General features: G+C 37.2%; 2 protein-coding genes across 7 annotated transcripts; one reads left to right on the top strand and one right to left on the bottom strand.

The window, feature by feature from the left end:
• Positions 1-9: 9 nt before the first annotated feature.
• Positions 10-7317, top strand: LOC136773468 (centrosomal protein of 290 kDa-like). 5 transcript variants are annotated; one of them, XM_066727167.1, is made up of 18 exons: positions 10-83; positions 154-529; positions 615-747; positions 817-1007; positions 1093-1234; positions 1310-1568; positions 1811-1976; positions 2066-3394; positions 3475-3772; positions 3868-4901; positions 4963-5161; positions 5248-5465; positions 5529-5676; positions 5784-6176; positions 6254-6420; positions 6504-6702; positions 6781-7098; positions 7181-7317. In XM_066727167.1, exons 1-18 carry the CDS (start codon positions 26-28, stop codon positions 7247-7249), a joined length of 5697 nt encoding a protein of 1898 aa, XP_066583264.1. In that variant the 5' UTR covers positions 10-25; the 3' UTR covers positions 7250-7317. The 5 variants fall into 5 exon arrangements, with proteins under 5 accessions (XP_066583264.1, XP_066583263.1, XP_066583262.1 ...); XM_066727166.1 differs by having other exon boundaries at positions 1093-1568; positions 6835-7098; XM_066727165.1 differs by having other exon boundaries at positions 1093-1568.
• A 480-nt stretch (positions 7318-7797) lies between these two features.
• Positions 7798-11641, bottom strand: Eh (Eclosion hormone). Of its 2 annotated transcripts, none has more exons than XM_066727171.1 (3): positions 11345-11641; positions 8075-8164; positions 7798-7952 (listed from the first exon to the last, which is right to left on the bottom strand). In XM_066727171.1, the coding sequence occupies exons 1-3, from the start codon at positions 11520-11522 to the stop codon at positions 7798-7800; spliced, it is 423 nt and encodes a 140-aa protein (XP_066583268.1). In that variant the 5' UTR covers positions 11523-11641. The 2 variants fall into 2 exon arrangements, with proteins under 2 accessions (XP_066583268.1, XP_066583267.1); XM_066727170.1 differs by lacking the exon at positions 11345-11641 and adding an exon at positions 9159-9452 and having other exon boundaries at positions 8075-8177.
• Between the last annotated feature and the right edge of the window lie 3138 nt (positions 11642-14779).

The following is a 14779-nucleotide window of genomic DNA, read 5'->3' as shown; positions in this document are numbered from 1 at the left end:
AGAGATGGAAGATGCAACTGAAAAAATGGAACAGGTTACAAAGGAGCTAAGCGAGTGTCAAATGAAACGCATGCAGTATAAGGGTAATCGGAATCTCAACTATTTCTAAAGATTACGATTATTGAATGTCTCCTTGGATATACTTGGTTTCAGAAAAGATATCAGAAATGGAGAAAGATAATGCTGCATTAGTGGTTCAAATTGAGGAAATAACCAACCAACAATTATTAAGGGATAAAATTATTGACGAGTTTGGTATAGCGATTGAAGCTAGAGTAAAAGAATGGAAGTCAATACTTGATCAAAAGGATACAGAAATATCCAGATTAAAGGAAAATTTATCGCAATCTTGTATACGTCCGATAGTTTCCATTCCTCAACAAGAGAAATCTCAACTTGAATGTTTGAATGAAGATATTGCCCAAAGAGATAAAATAATAATCGAATTGCAACAAAAATTATCAGAAGCTATTCTGGAAATCAATGAAGGATCTAATCTTATCGAAAGATTAAGAGCCGATGCCAAAAGGTAACCTATCACTGCCATTGGCTTGAAATAATATTAAGGGAAGCAGATTTTGGTAGTCGTACCAATAACACTTTTTTTATTTCAGGATGGAAAAAGGCGCAAAAAGGATGGGACAAAAGGACTTGCTCCAAAAATTGCAAGAGGCGGATGACAAAATTTCAAATCTGCAGAATCTTCTGTCTCAAGCCGATATCGATGTCAAGTCCAAGAGTAGCAAAGTTAGAAAAATATTTCAAGTTTTTAAAGTGTATTCCGTCATAATATAGTATAGCATTTCTTTATTACAGTTATGCGAAGTGCTAGCTATTTTAAAGCGATACGAAGATAAGGATTATGGTTTAACAGAGGCATTAAATGAAGTGAAATTACTGAAACATGAACTCGTGCGAAAAAGTGATTATACGGCAGATTTAATCAATATAATAAATAAACTGGAAACCTTGAATTCCTATCAAGATATGGAGATCACAACGCTTAGGTATGATATTTGTAAAATTTTTATTTTATAGTGATGTTAAATACCTGTATCTTATTCTTCTCTACTTTATGTAAATCACAAATAGAGAGAAATTTGGAATACCAGAAGATGAGCCTATTTCAGTTAAGGATACGTTAGCGAAAAATAATGAGGGAAGGAAAAGGGTAGAAGTCCTTATTCATCAAAATAAAGCTCTGATTGAAGAAAATTTGCAGCTTAAATCAGACGTAACTTTTCTCATTTCATCTCATTTGAATTCACTTTATTTGAATATAATGATAATTGGATCCTTATTTTTTAAGTTAAGAGTTTTAGAATATAAACATGGCAAAATTTCAAGCAATGCCAGCGCTAACACCATGAATGCAGTCAGTGCTGATTTTCTGCACTCTACTAAATTAATGGATTCCACCCATGAAGTTTCTGAACCAGTAATTGATCCATCTTACCAAGATCTTCATGTAAATGCTGAAAAATTGAGTATTCGGGTAGTGGTGGAAGAAAACGAAGCGCTCAGGAGAGGCATGCATGAAATTTTGGACAGTATAAACAATCAAGATGGTGAATGTTCAGATAATGTAATAGTATAAAAGTAACGCACTCGCTAATCTTTGTTTCTTTTTCATGGCACATTATTGTCTTTTTGTTTGTTTGTCTAGCTTTTCTTAGAAAACGTTTCTATTATCCTCGATTATTTTCTATCAATTAAACGATAAATTTATTTGAATTGAATATGCATTGTAAATATTGAGAAAAAACATTGAATTGTATTACATTTTTTATTAAACGTTTTTTTATAATAGGCAAAAGTTCAGTGGAAATACGCTCTGACACTTTGGAAAGACTTTTGGAAGCTTTAGACATCAGACATTTAGCTGGCTGGTATCATCCAGCAATGAGACTTCAAGAACATTTGAATGTTGTACGAGGAAGGAATGCTGAATTGAGAGCTTTCACGAAGGAACTGAGGTTCGTTTAACTGCGATACATATCTGATATAAAGTTCTATATGGAAACGACCAATTGATTAATATTATATAATATTTTTGCATTATCAGGGAGGATTTATACAAGAAAGACCATGTACTCCAAGAAATAGCTCTAAATAAGAACGTTGATATTGAAAAATTGTATTCCACGGAATCCGAAGGTGAGATGCATATTTCTCAAATGAAACAGTTGGAAACGGCTTACCGTAACGAAGCTGCTAAATGGGCCCAAGAAAAGGAGATGCTAATTGCAGATAAAAAAGAATCGAACGATACAATTGAAAAAATTAATGTGCAGTTGGATGTGTTTGAAAATAATTGGAAGCTTTTAGAGTCGAACGGTAACGATATAGAGAAAAGTTTGGCTGCAAAGATCAAAGAGTGCGCCAATTTGTCGGCGGATATTTGCGATATTAATAGAAGGTATGAAATTGTCCGAGAATTAATGCATAGTGAAACAGCAAAAATGTACTACTATCAAAAAGAAGCTATCACCAAAGAGAGCAATTTGAGAAAGCTTCTCGCTGACGCAAAAGAGTGCATTAAGCTATTGGAATCTGAAGTGCAGATACTTCAAACTAATTTATCGAATACCGTAACGACCGTAGAGCACGAGGAATTAAAAGAGAAGCATAAGCATTTGTGCATACGATATCATGCATTATTGGAAAAAGACATGATAACTGAGAGCTGCAGCGAAATTGAAGGGCTGAAGTCTGAAATCGAGATACTGAAAGAAGAGAAAGAAAAGATTATAGAGGAGTTTAAAAATGTTAAATATATCGAGAGCGATGACAACTTAGCGCAGCAATTAGCGGATGTAAGAGGCAAGGAAATTGCCGAGAGGCAACGTGCTGATCGTGCCATAAAATTATACGAAATATCGAAATCTCAGTTGGAGAAGTATAAGAGTAACTTTAATGGCTGCAATACGATAAATTCGGAGCTGCAAGAGAAAATATTCGAGCTCCAGAAAGCCTTAGCTAAAGAAGGGAGGATCGAAGGGACAGCGATAGACGAAGGGAAAATTAAAGAATTAGAAGCTATTGCTGATTCGTTAAGAATTGCTAATGAAAATTTACAGACCAAGCTAGAGATCGTTGAGGAGGAGTCAAAAATGTATTTTACAGTAAACTCATTGAGAACTTTGGAGTTGGATGATTTGAGGCATCAAATATTGGATCTACGGGCGATCAGTGAAGACAAGGCTACAATATCTAGACTAAGTTTTGAGTTATCGCAAAAGAAAGCCTCTGAAATAGAATTGAATTTGAGAAAGAATCAATTGGAAGATGAGATTTCTCGTTTGCACGAAGAGTTGAAGCAATCAAAGTCAGAAATTAGTAAGATGCGAGCATATACCCAGAATTATAAAAAACATTGCGACAATCGATGCAGGTAATTATAATCATTAATGTGCGAAAAAGCAAGCATGCCATCAAAGACATATTTTTACGAATTTACTAACATTCTGACAGGGATCATCAAGAGTTGATAGAATTCTTGCAATCTCAATATGCTGGCTCTACATCGGTTAGCGCGTTGGATAGAATAATCGATATGTCAACGAGAATACAAAGTGATCGAGAAGAAATTGATATTCGAATGAGTCAGGCGAAAGAGTTTCACGAAAATGCGAAAATTCAGCAAGATTCATTGACTAGTCGCTTAGAAATTGTTGGACGTTTAAAAGATATAATGGAGCAACAAATTGGTAACAATGACATGCAAAATATCATGCAACAATTTTCTGAATATTCCCAGCGTACTTTTAACGTAAGGCTGGACTTGATGCGACGTACACGTTACCAAAATTACTACGTAACACCATCAAGAATAATTTTCTATTCTTTTTTTTTTGTTTTTTTCAGGAGTTTAAATGTAAGCGTCAAATAATTCAATTGGAGTATGAGTTGCAGATAGCGAATAACAGATTAACAGAATACAGCTCAACTATAAAAGATATGGAACGTGAAATGATGAATGTGCAAAGACTTTGGAGTTTGCAAGGAGGCAAGCTTGAAACTTTTGAAAATTTACCGATGAAAATTGCCTACGCAAAGGAATCTGCAGCGGTGCAGGTTGAACCTGTGACTCATTCCATTGAAATTCAGACCGATTATCATGGGATTGAGAAAGAAATTGAAATGACGGAGGAATCAAAAGCTCCGAGTCTTACGAGGTCAGAAACTAGAGTGATGTCTCCGAGAAAGATAAATTTTCGAGATGCAGGAACAAACACGCTGGTTCTTCAAAGTGTTACTGAAACGTCCACCGTAGAAAAATTGGACGAAACTTTAAGACTAGATCCAAACAAGTCTGTGGAGCTTGTGAAGCTCGAGGCGCAAATTTCCGATAATCGGGCAAAAATTAACACTTTAAATACAGTAATCAAGGACAAGGAATCATTATTGTTAGAGAAAGATAGGATCATAGAAGATTTACAGTCACAAATAAATATCGTTTCTCCAGACTACGATTGTGGTGATAAATTAGCCTTGAAATCAATGATTAACAGTCTTCAGAAGATAATTAATCAGAAAGAGGAAACTATAGGCAGGTATCAAAATTTACTAAAAGAAGAGAGAGATGGGTATATTAAGGCGAAAAGTGAGCTTCAAGACGAGATAAAGAGTTTGCAACAGCAGCAGGAGCACAGAATAGCTGCACAGGAAGAAGCGAAAGATAATAGGGATAGGCTCGATATTTTGGAGCGAGAAAAGTTAATGGACAATGGAGAGATAGATCGTCTTCAGCCTGGTTTGGTTTATGAGGAACGAATCGCTAGGTTAAAGGAGAAAAATTCAAGTTTGGAAGCTGATTTAAACATTATGAAAGAATTGAGCGATCGTTGGCGAAATTTAGCAGAAGAGAGACTGCAGCATATGGATCGAATGAGGGAGAGGTAAGGTAATTTTGTAGTCCGTAAAATTGTCGATCCTTTGACTTATCGAATAATATTTCAGACTCGAGGAACAGCATAAAACTGAATTGGATACCTATTGTAAAGAGCTTGGAAAGTGGCAATCGGAGACAGATGCCTTGAGAAAACAGTTGTCCGAAAATCGGGCACTTGTTACAAGGAGCAATATTTCAATGATAAAAGATTTACAAGAGCGGGAGAACAAAATTCACGAACTTACTCTAACTTGTCAACAACTGCAAGTAAGTTAAGTTTTTGTTTCTTTTTTAAAAAACTGTAATTGTGACAACAGAGTATTGATTAGGTAATGAGAGACTAAAATTTTAAGAATGAAATAGAAGTGTTGGAGTGCACAAATCAATCTCGGATAGTAATCCATAATCCACTGGAGCCTAAAGTTTACGAAACGGTACAAACTGCAAATCGGGATCATTTGCAACAAGAAAATCATTTGGACTCTGTGCGTAGACAGCTTCAAATTCTTATGGAGAAAGAAAAGATGTACAAACATGAAATCACTGATTTGAAACAACAATTAAGTCGCAGGTATAACGAATCTTTGAAATTTCCTTCAGATCCCGCAGTATTTCTCTATTTTAATTCATTCAGGTACATGGCATTGAAATCTCAAGAGAAGAAAACGTCACAACGCGAAATTCAGCTCGAACGAAAAATAAAGGGCTTGGAAGAGGAATTGGAGAGACTGCGGGAGCAAGCTGAAAGGGATCATTTGGTTCGAGAAACCAAGAGAGCTAAGGTGTTCTTTTCATTATTGTTAATTACGAAGCCGTCGTGGTTCAATATCTGTTGAATCTGTTATTATAGCAGTATGTGGACAAATAGTACGTTCGATTCACTTTTCAGACAGCAGAGGAGTTGGCGTTATGGGAGAAACAAAAGAAATGGCAGCAAACTGCTGAGAGATTAAAAGAGAGACTCAAGGAAAAGACTGAGGAATATACTAAATTGCAAGCGTCTTACGAAAAATTAAAATCAGTATCATCTTGCCAAGAAAGGGAAAAGGCTTATTTGAGAAGTAAACTTAAATTGGAAAGTATAAGCACGTGCAGTTTATCGGCGAGGACTTGCTCGATAATTCCAGAAAATGTCGCGGAGGATGTTCAGAGAGAATGTCAAAGTTTAAGAGCGAGAATTAAAGATTTATCCGAAAGATTGGATAAAGAGGACAGCAGTCAGCTTTACATTACTATTGAAGAGCAGCGAAGACGAATAGCTGCTTTAGAAGCCGTTGCTCAGGTAAACGCAGATACGGACAAACCTTGAAAATTTAAAAGCCATTTTGTTCATTTATGTTACTTCGTCATATATTCTAGGGCAATGTTTATATGGTAACAAAGTTAGAGCAGCTTGAAGCAAGAAAAGACTTTCTTGAGAAAGCAAATTTAAGATTGGAAGCAGAGAATTTTGAGATGCGTCTTGAAGTGGAAAAAGCAAAATTAGACACGCCGGCATTACGAGAGAAGGTGGAGCACTTGGAAAAGTATGTAGCTTAATGTGTAACGAATTATGAGAATATTGTTTATATATGTGACGGTAGAGAAAATAATTAAAATGTTTTTGTAGATACATCGATTTATTGAAAATAGAAAAGTCTTCGGCCTCAACATCTTATGAGAAAACTCTACTAAATAGAGGCTCGAGGAGATCTCTCCCAGAATTGGAGAAAACTATCTTTACGCTGACGAAAATTGTTGAGAAACTTCAAGCGGACAACAAAAGGCTAATCTTTGATTCTAAAGCTAAGAGTCGATTTATAAGTGAGGTAAAATTGAAGCTAATTTATATATATATATATATATACGTATTGAACGTGTCAAGTGCTTTTATCTCCTCTTCCTAGTCCGCGATCTTCTCCTCATTTATTAATAATAAGAATATACGTCGATTTGCGCAGGGAAAAGATAATCTTAAGAATTACGATGAGCATCTGTTACAAAAACAATATGAGCAATGCCAGAAACGGGTGGTCGATTTGGAAACAGATTTGCAGTTGGCAGAGCAGAGAATAGCGATGTTAGAAAGGTTACAGAAGGAAGACATTGACAATTCAGAAATAAGTATTTTGAAGCAACAATTAAGTCAGAAATCCTCTTTACTAAACAGAGTAAAGCAATTATTAACGAAAGCAGCCATCAATGAAAAAATCCTTCGTGAAAAGGTAGAAAGTACAGGGGAGTCAAATCTAGAATTCTTAATGTTACCAGCCAGCTTCTGCCGTACTAATTAATTGATTGTTTTAGATTCAGCAGCTAGAAGGAAGACCAGCTCTTCCCGTGATATCAGAATATTCAGTTATGCCTTTGACATAGAAAGAAATTCATTATATATCGTCAATTCTAGTATCTTTATTATTCAGCTAGTGTCATATAATTATTCGCGCGTTATAGTATGTAAAGTCACATAAGAGATGAGTCTGTCGTCCAAATTGATCTTAGGTAAGAGGAATGAAGACAATAAGCGCGTTGATAAAGGATGAGTAATTGATTTTTAGCGAAGTACACGTGCGTTTGGTCTTTGCAATTTTATTTCGCTGTTGAAAAGCGTACATTCCTTTATTAATCAATGTGACAAACATATAATATGACATTTTTATAAAATGATGACTATCGATGACTTTGTCGTGGAAAGTATGGAGTTTTAAGATTTATATCGCTGCCTGTGAAGCTTATCACTTAATTCTGACTAGAGGAAAAGGAAAGAAATAAGAAAAGAAAGTATACATTGTGTTTCTCTAATTACTAGTCATAGCTAAGTATTTAATAGATATTAAAGGATTTTCTATATTTTTTAACTGCCTGTTGGTCCATACAGGATCAGTGAACTTTTGCATTGACGTCTTTTAGCAGTCTGGTGTTCTTCAAGCTTGGATAAGGAATCTTTCTATGGAGGCAACGTCTTCACAGTCTGGGATGAAATCTCCATTAGATTTTACACAAAGATCTGCACACATTTCCCCTTTGAAGTAACGACCAAACATATTCTTGCATTGTGCGCAATTCCTAATGCAAACACCTAGAATGTTTCCATAAAATACCAATAATTGATTAACCATCGTATTATTATATATTGTAAGTTTGGAAGGTTTGTAATCTTTTTTGTACGAATGTTTAATATAATGCTGAGTGGTTACTGACCAAAATAGTACGAGCTGGCAGAAACATTCATAGCGAGTATAGCAGCGGCAGTGAGGAGCACCAAGACCAGTCGGTTCGTCAAATTCATTGCTGAAAGGAGAAACTATTTATCATTTCGTTGTTATCCACGAGAGAAATGATGAAACTATATGAAATAATAAGAAAGTTATTATTAAACGAATGGTTTATTAACAATTTCGTAATAATAATAAACTTGATTTGTGCCTCGTTAGATTCATGTTAGAGCCGAGGGAGTTGGAAGCTAAGGGAAAGAATATGGGATATCTACGTGGATAGAAAGTATCGCTGCAGAAATAAGGCATGATGCGCAATTGGTAGAAACAACTACACTACCGAACATAATAACTCTCTAATAACTATGTAATAAGTGATGACCGTGTCGAAATACCTGTGGAATGCGTCCAAGAGAAAATCTGCAATGTGATTTCAGGTCTAGCCCCCTTATGACAGTTTAAAAAGTAGAAAAGGTAATTCTTCTCCCGATTGATGATAAAAGTGACGAACAATTAAATTTCTCAAAATATCTTTACAGTATTTTGAGAATTTACTAAACTTAAATAGTTTGGATTATTGAAAGTGCATGCCCAACACCGCACGTTCGTGTATACCGTCGAAATGTCGGCTTTGCAAAATAAGCTCCCGTAGCCCAATATAGTTTTCAAAATGCACTTGTTTACAGACAGATAATACTCGATCTAGTAGCACGTGTGGCTATAATGATAACGATTGAAGAGTAGCCCGTTAATGTATATATATATATATATATATATATATATATATATATATGTTGACAACGCGAAGAAAAGGAAGCAAAGAACTAGAGGTGGAGCCAGGAGGTCTCTATATACCAGGGACTCCTCGTTTCTTCGATTCTTGACGAATACTCCGGCGTTTGGCTTGGATGAGGTGAGTTTTTTTATACGGCATATAGTATAACCGGAATTCGCACGGTGCTTCCGCGTTCTCCTTAACAGTGGCATTGTCAAGACGCAAAGGCAGGCAATAAATATGAATGGAAGGTTCTTGGTGTATCGCGTGCTTTTTTAAAGACAGATCCGCCTACCTTATTTCTCGTTTTCTGTACATGCAAAACTCGGCTGTAGGAAGCAAGAGCGAGTTTCAACTCTTTCAAGAGTCCAAGAAGAACATTGTTCCGGCGGCGCGCGGCGGTGCCGGTACCGATGCCGGTGCAGGCGTCGCGCGCGTCGGTACCTCCGGCAGCTGGAGGATAATTCCTTTCCAATTTATCATTTAAACTTTCCATACTACATAGCCAATATTGACAACGAGAATCTCTGTCTGAATCGCACAATATCAACATTCTTTTTCCCCTAAAAGACACATTATCAAGCAATTGTATAATATTACCCTCCGTCTGTAGTCCACTCGTATATACGAGTGATACTGCGATGAAAGCAAGGTAGAATTAATATTTGTAAACAGAGTGATATTTCGGAAGACAGGAGGAAGGTAGGGCAAGGTTGCCCAACACACACACGCTTCCTTATAAATTATAGCGAATACTCTTTCAATACCACTGATCAGTGCCTGTGACTTTTAATTAGTCAAAGAGGAGCAGCTTAAAAGAGGCGAGAACTATATATTATGTATAGCGCACTTTCGTACGTTCCAGCGGGACTCCTTAACACATTGACCAAACGACCAGATTCAAGAATAACAAGCGCAACGACATGCACGTGCGATATATATCCCTCTCGCAATTTCCGTTATCTGCTTTCATCCAGTATATTTTATAATTACAAATGCATTTTTCTCTGCCTATCCTATTCTATATAGTACATAATAGTAGAGTCCCTGCGTCTTCTTACTGGAAAACATCGGTTACGCAAGATATGGATCGGGCTGACAATGAACGATAGTTTAATGCAAAACGCCGTTATAACGGATAGTCAGAATACGTATATATGGGCGAGAGAAGAAGAAGATGATATTTGCAGCTATATGGCAAGGTTGAGTTATTATATCCTTCTTACATCCGACTTGTCAGAGCAGCAGCATTGAAACAATAACTCTGTGCGATTATAAGTTTCTCTATAATGTTGCGCAGAAATCGAGTTGTTACAGATATTAGGTGCTGCAATGTAACGCATGAGTCTTGGAAATGTTCATGTTTGCAAGGATGCTCATTTACGTATGCGTCACAACAGGAGGTAAGTTTTCCTTATCACTCTCGTATTTATGACGTCACGGCTCTTTATGGAAAAACTCCATCGACTCTTAAATCAATGCTCCATATAAACTCGAAACAACCAGCACGCCTACTTATGTATATTAGGGTAGATACAAAAAATTCCCCTGCTTTTAATTGGTCAAGAATATTATAAAAGCACGTCCTACTTTTTTTTCAGAATTTTTGGAAACTGTTATATGTTTCCGAATCCAGTTTTAATGTTAAAATTTGTTTTTCAAGGCTATTTTCATTGAATTGTTCTCCTCATTTTACAAAAAAACATTCAATATTTTCGATTGGTCGGGAACGATAAAAATACATGTTCCTTACATTTTCAGAATTTTCGAAACCATTAATAAGATCTCCTAATAGTTTTAAAATTAAAAATTTAGTATTAAAATAAATATCAATACAATAAGACTTTCTAAATAATGTTATTTAGAATAAAAGTTTAATATGCTTTCATGAGCTTAGGCCCATTGTACGATCACAAATCCGGTGTCTCATGTGCAACATAATAAGCAAAAATTTCACAATCGCAAATGATGTGATTGGTTGTCTTTCAGATCTTTTGCTTCTTATGTTATACGCAAGACACTTCATTTGAAATCGTATATTGGCCCTAAACTCGTGAATGATAATTAAAATTTTATGCTGCGATTAGCATTGCATAGAAAAAGTCTTACTCTATTGATATTTATTCTAATAATAAATGTTTAATTTTAAAACTAATAGTGAGCCTATTTAACGGTTTCAAAACATCTGAAATTTTAAATAATATGTATTTTTTTTAACCCACCAATCTCAAAAGTATTAATTTTTTTTATTGAATAAGAAAAGTAAATGAATAAAAATACGCCCAGAAACGTATGTTGACATTAAAAGTAGAATCACCGTTATATAACGGCTTTTAAAAATTCTACAAAAAAAAAATAGTGCATGTTTTCTTACTATTGTTGGCGAATTAAAAGCAGGTGTTTTTTTTGTTTCAACTAACCACTTACATATATACACATATATATACATAGTACGTAGCCAAAGTTTGTGCAAGTACTCACCGATATTTTCGTTAGGCTGATAAAAGAGGAAGTTTATGAGGCACGCAATGCTCGACGAATGATGGTACATGTTACTCCAGGACCAACTTTTATAGGTATTCCCGGAGAAAGAAACCCTTAGAAAGGAGCAACAGGATATCCCGCTGAACTCTAATCTTAATTTCATTTTTATCGTCATTTCCTGCGCTGCTCTCTTTCTCCTTCTTCCTCCCTGTCGAGGGGTCGCGCGTGCTTTTCAGAGGACATTAGCTAATAATTTGCTTAATTCACCAATTTATTATTGTTCTTACCACTACATTAATATTATTAAGAAGGAAAATAAATTAAGTATTTATAAGGCTTTTAACGATAATATTTTATTCTTATATGTATGCACTGCTGTATAATAAAAAGAACATGATACATAAGACAAAAATGGGGAATCCCACACTGTGTACATATATATAGGGCCTAATCTAACGAATCAGTCTCATCCTCTTTCAGACTCTGTCTCGTTGGACTTATTGGGAATATAACTGTGCTGTTCCGAGGACTTTCCATTGACTCTCATTCCCTGGTCAATAATTTGATCCGTCTCTCTTAAGATATCCGACAGTTTCTCCAGTGCCTTCTTGTGTCTTTCCATCTCTTTTTTTCTCTTTACATTGGTTACGCTCTCTCTCAGCTTCTCAGCAATATCTTTGGAGAAATAATTGGAGAGATGATCATTCTCACCAGTGATTTGCTCGGATTCAGGCTCTACGTTAATTCTGTCACCGAACAACGCGGGTCGATCGGAGAGTCCGTTGCTCCGACGTTCGGGACCGATATATCGGTCCCGGTTTATAGCAGGTTTCAATTTATCCTCCGCTGCCTCTATCAGCACAGTATCGTCCATATTGACCAGCGACTGCTGAAACATCTTTTCCTTCTGCTTTGAAAAAGGATTGCGCGCGACAAAACGATCAATATCTTTGTGATCATCCTTGGGGAGGAATTTCTCTCCAAGGATCTTGGCGTGCTGAAAGTTTTGGGAATTATGCATTTTCATTGCTCCATCCAATGATTTTTCAAAAGAGTCGTGCGATCCTAACAGAGATGAGTCAGTGGCGATGGCGGCAATTTTATCGGGTCCATCCATCATCTCCAAATGAAAATCCTTAAAGTCGTTAGAATAATGATCATTAGGCCCTTTCATAAGGTCACCGTGTAAAATCTCCATCTTTGGGGTTTCCTTGATAAGAGGCCCAAAAGTATTCACTTTCATAGCGCTCTCATCGTTGGAGAGATTACCTTCCTCCTCCTCGTTCGAGTAACTGCTGTTATCGCTATTGCTATCGTTATCATTATGGTGGAATATGCTATCAATTGCCGCGAAATCTTTATCCGTAAACTTACTTGGAAGAGAGTCATCGTTCTCGAATGGAGGTATAATTGTTGAAGAATCCTTATTGTATGGCGACGAGTCATCGCCAATCGAGTATAGATGTTCGAATGGTGGATCATTTTTGAAGAACTCGTCGAAATCAAAGGGTTTGCTCAGTTCACTGATGAAGTCATCGTCCTCGAGGTCGAAATCAATCAACGACTTTTCATCATCGCTCATCGAATCCTCCAAGTTACTGCCAGAGTCAATTACCATTTGTTGAGAGTTTTCACCGGTTTGCCGATGCTCTTGAGAGCCATAACTTTCTGTACTGCTACTACTATCGTTCGTTCCACCAGCTCCAGTGGCATTTTGAATCCCTGAAGAGCCGATAGTTTCGCCTAAATTCTCATGCAGCTGACTCTCCTTACTCCCCTTATCCCCGTTAATAGTTTCATTCGGAGTCACACCGTTTTTGTCATCCTGCAGCTGCACGATCGGTTTGCTTTTGCTCCCGGTCCTATCGATTTCTTCAGATTTTTCCCCATTCAACCCTCTGCCTTGATAAAGAGGCTCCAGAGAATAACTTCCATCTTCGTATTCTTCGTATACTTGGGCTGTTGGTCCAGGATCATCCTTGTCGAGGCTTTCTTCCCGCCGATCCGAATAATCTGGCACCTCGACATAGGGAATCTTTGCAGGATCATAATCTGGAATATTCGAAGGGGTTTTCAAGAAATCTTCATGGTCAGCCAGATTTGCCTTAAGTTTTCCAGATAATTCTTCCTTGGTGGAGAAAGCTTTCTTCATGGGCCTGAAAGGACTGGGATTCGTCCTGCCGACCAGCAGTCTCCCATATCTCCTATCATCATCCCTGTATTCCTCCTCATCCTCCTGCATGCTAGATCCCGAAACAGCTGGAGAATCATTCTTGTATCTCATATTCATGTTCATTTTCCTTTTCATTTTCATTTTCATATCGATTCCCAAATTAGGACGGTAGTTGAAATCCTCCACCTCGGAAGCCTCCGAAGCTTCGGAAGCTTCGGAAGCGAAGGACATTTGCAACGTATCGTTGCATCCCTCGAATATCGGCGTATAACGCTTCGGTTTCTGCTCTCTCTCATCCTTCATCCCCTTCTCTCTCGGACGATTTTCAGTTTCTAGACGACGGGCCTTTGCTCTACCCGTCATTGCTGCACTCGTGTCGTTAATCAGTTTCCATATCTTCTTGTAAACCTGTGTATGATCTTGAAATTGCGGCGGAGCCGAAGCCAAGGCGCGTCTATCGATCGGACTTCGAGTCTGATGTTGCTTCCCCTCTAACCACCGATGCTTATTCTTCGACCTCGTACTCCTTGATGCCAATGGACCGCGACCCATCGCGTTGTCGTTGGCCCCAGCAGTTTTCGCTATCCATCCTCCATCGCCTGTGGTCGATCGAGACCGTCTTGAGCGAATCTTCGTCGAGTTTTTCTCCTTACTTTTCGTCAATCTCCTCGCACCGTCATCGTTATCCCTTACTTTCTGATCGCTGCTCAATTTTCTTCTCAATCCCTTCTGACGAACAGTCTCTATTACCATAAATTTAACATTTTTCGATACGTTCTTCAATTCCAGTGGCTTGTCGCGTCGTCTAAAATTTCTTCCATTCTCGGGCGTCGGCTGTTGTTCAAGCGACTGCTTTGCGCTGTTTTGAAGGACACTTGGATAACCAATAATGTATGCGTAAACATTCTCACTTGATAAACCGGAGATCAAAGGTTTTTTTTTATGTGACTCCTGAAAATACAAATATTTCGGTAGAAACTGCTCTAAAATATCCTATAGGAAGCATTTGGTGCTGAGATTTATCTTTATCATTGCGATGTGCCTCAGTGCTCTCAGTGACCTCGATGCCTTCGATCAATGTATGCACTACTATATGTGCAATAGTGGCTATGTGAATAGGGGATGATGCAAGGATTCAATGATCAATACAACCTTGAGAAATGGCACTTTTGAGAAAGTGGCTTTATTACTTGACAGTCATGACACTGAAGTAATAAGTGAAAATGCGCGTTATATAAATACATATACACTTACTACAT

The sequence above is a fragment of the Prorops nasuta genome, unplaced genomic scaffold (assembly GCF_024137725.1).
Source record: "Prorops nasuta isolate Cenicafe-Biocafe unplaced genomic scaffold, Cenicafe_Pnas_1.2 PNAS00005, whole genome shotgun sequence".
NCBI classification, from domain to species: Eukaryota; Metazoa; Arthropoda; class Insecta; order Hymenoptera; family Bethylidae; genus Prorops; species Prorops nasuta.
Note: the sequence above shows the minus strand (reverse complement) of the source record. Positions and strands in the feature narration are given on the sequence as shown.

Bases quoted from the DNA above. Each gene is read 5' to 3' on its own strand.
- LOC136773468 (XM_066727165.1), top strand. From the start codon at position 26: ATGGAACAGGTTACAAAGGAGCTAAGCGAGTGTCAAATGAAACGCATG. The intron at 3,395-3,474 runs GTAATTATAATC...ACATTCTGACAG, and splicing joins CATTGCGACAATCGATGCAG to GGATCATCAAGAGTTGATAG. The intron at 5,677-5,783 runs GTGTTCTTTTCA...TTCACTTTTCAG, and splicing joins GAGAAACCAAGAGAGCTAAG to ACAGCAGAGGAGTTGGCGTT.
- Eh (XM_066727170.1), bottom strand. From the start codon at position 9,416: ATGTTGATATTGTGCGATTCAGACAGAGATTCTCGTTGTCAATATTGG. The intron at 8,178-9,158 runs GTAGGCGGATCT...AATGATAAATAG, and splicing joins TACAGAAAACGAGAAATAAG to TTTCTCCTTTCAGCAATGAA. The intron at 7,953-8,074 runs GTCAGTAACCAC...GAAACATTCTAG, and splicing joins TGCCAGCTCGTACTATTTTG to GTGTTTGCATTAGGAATTGC.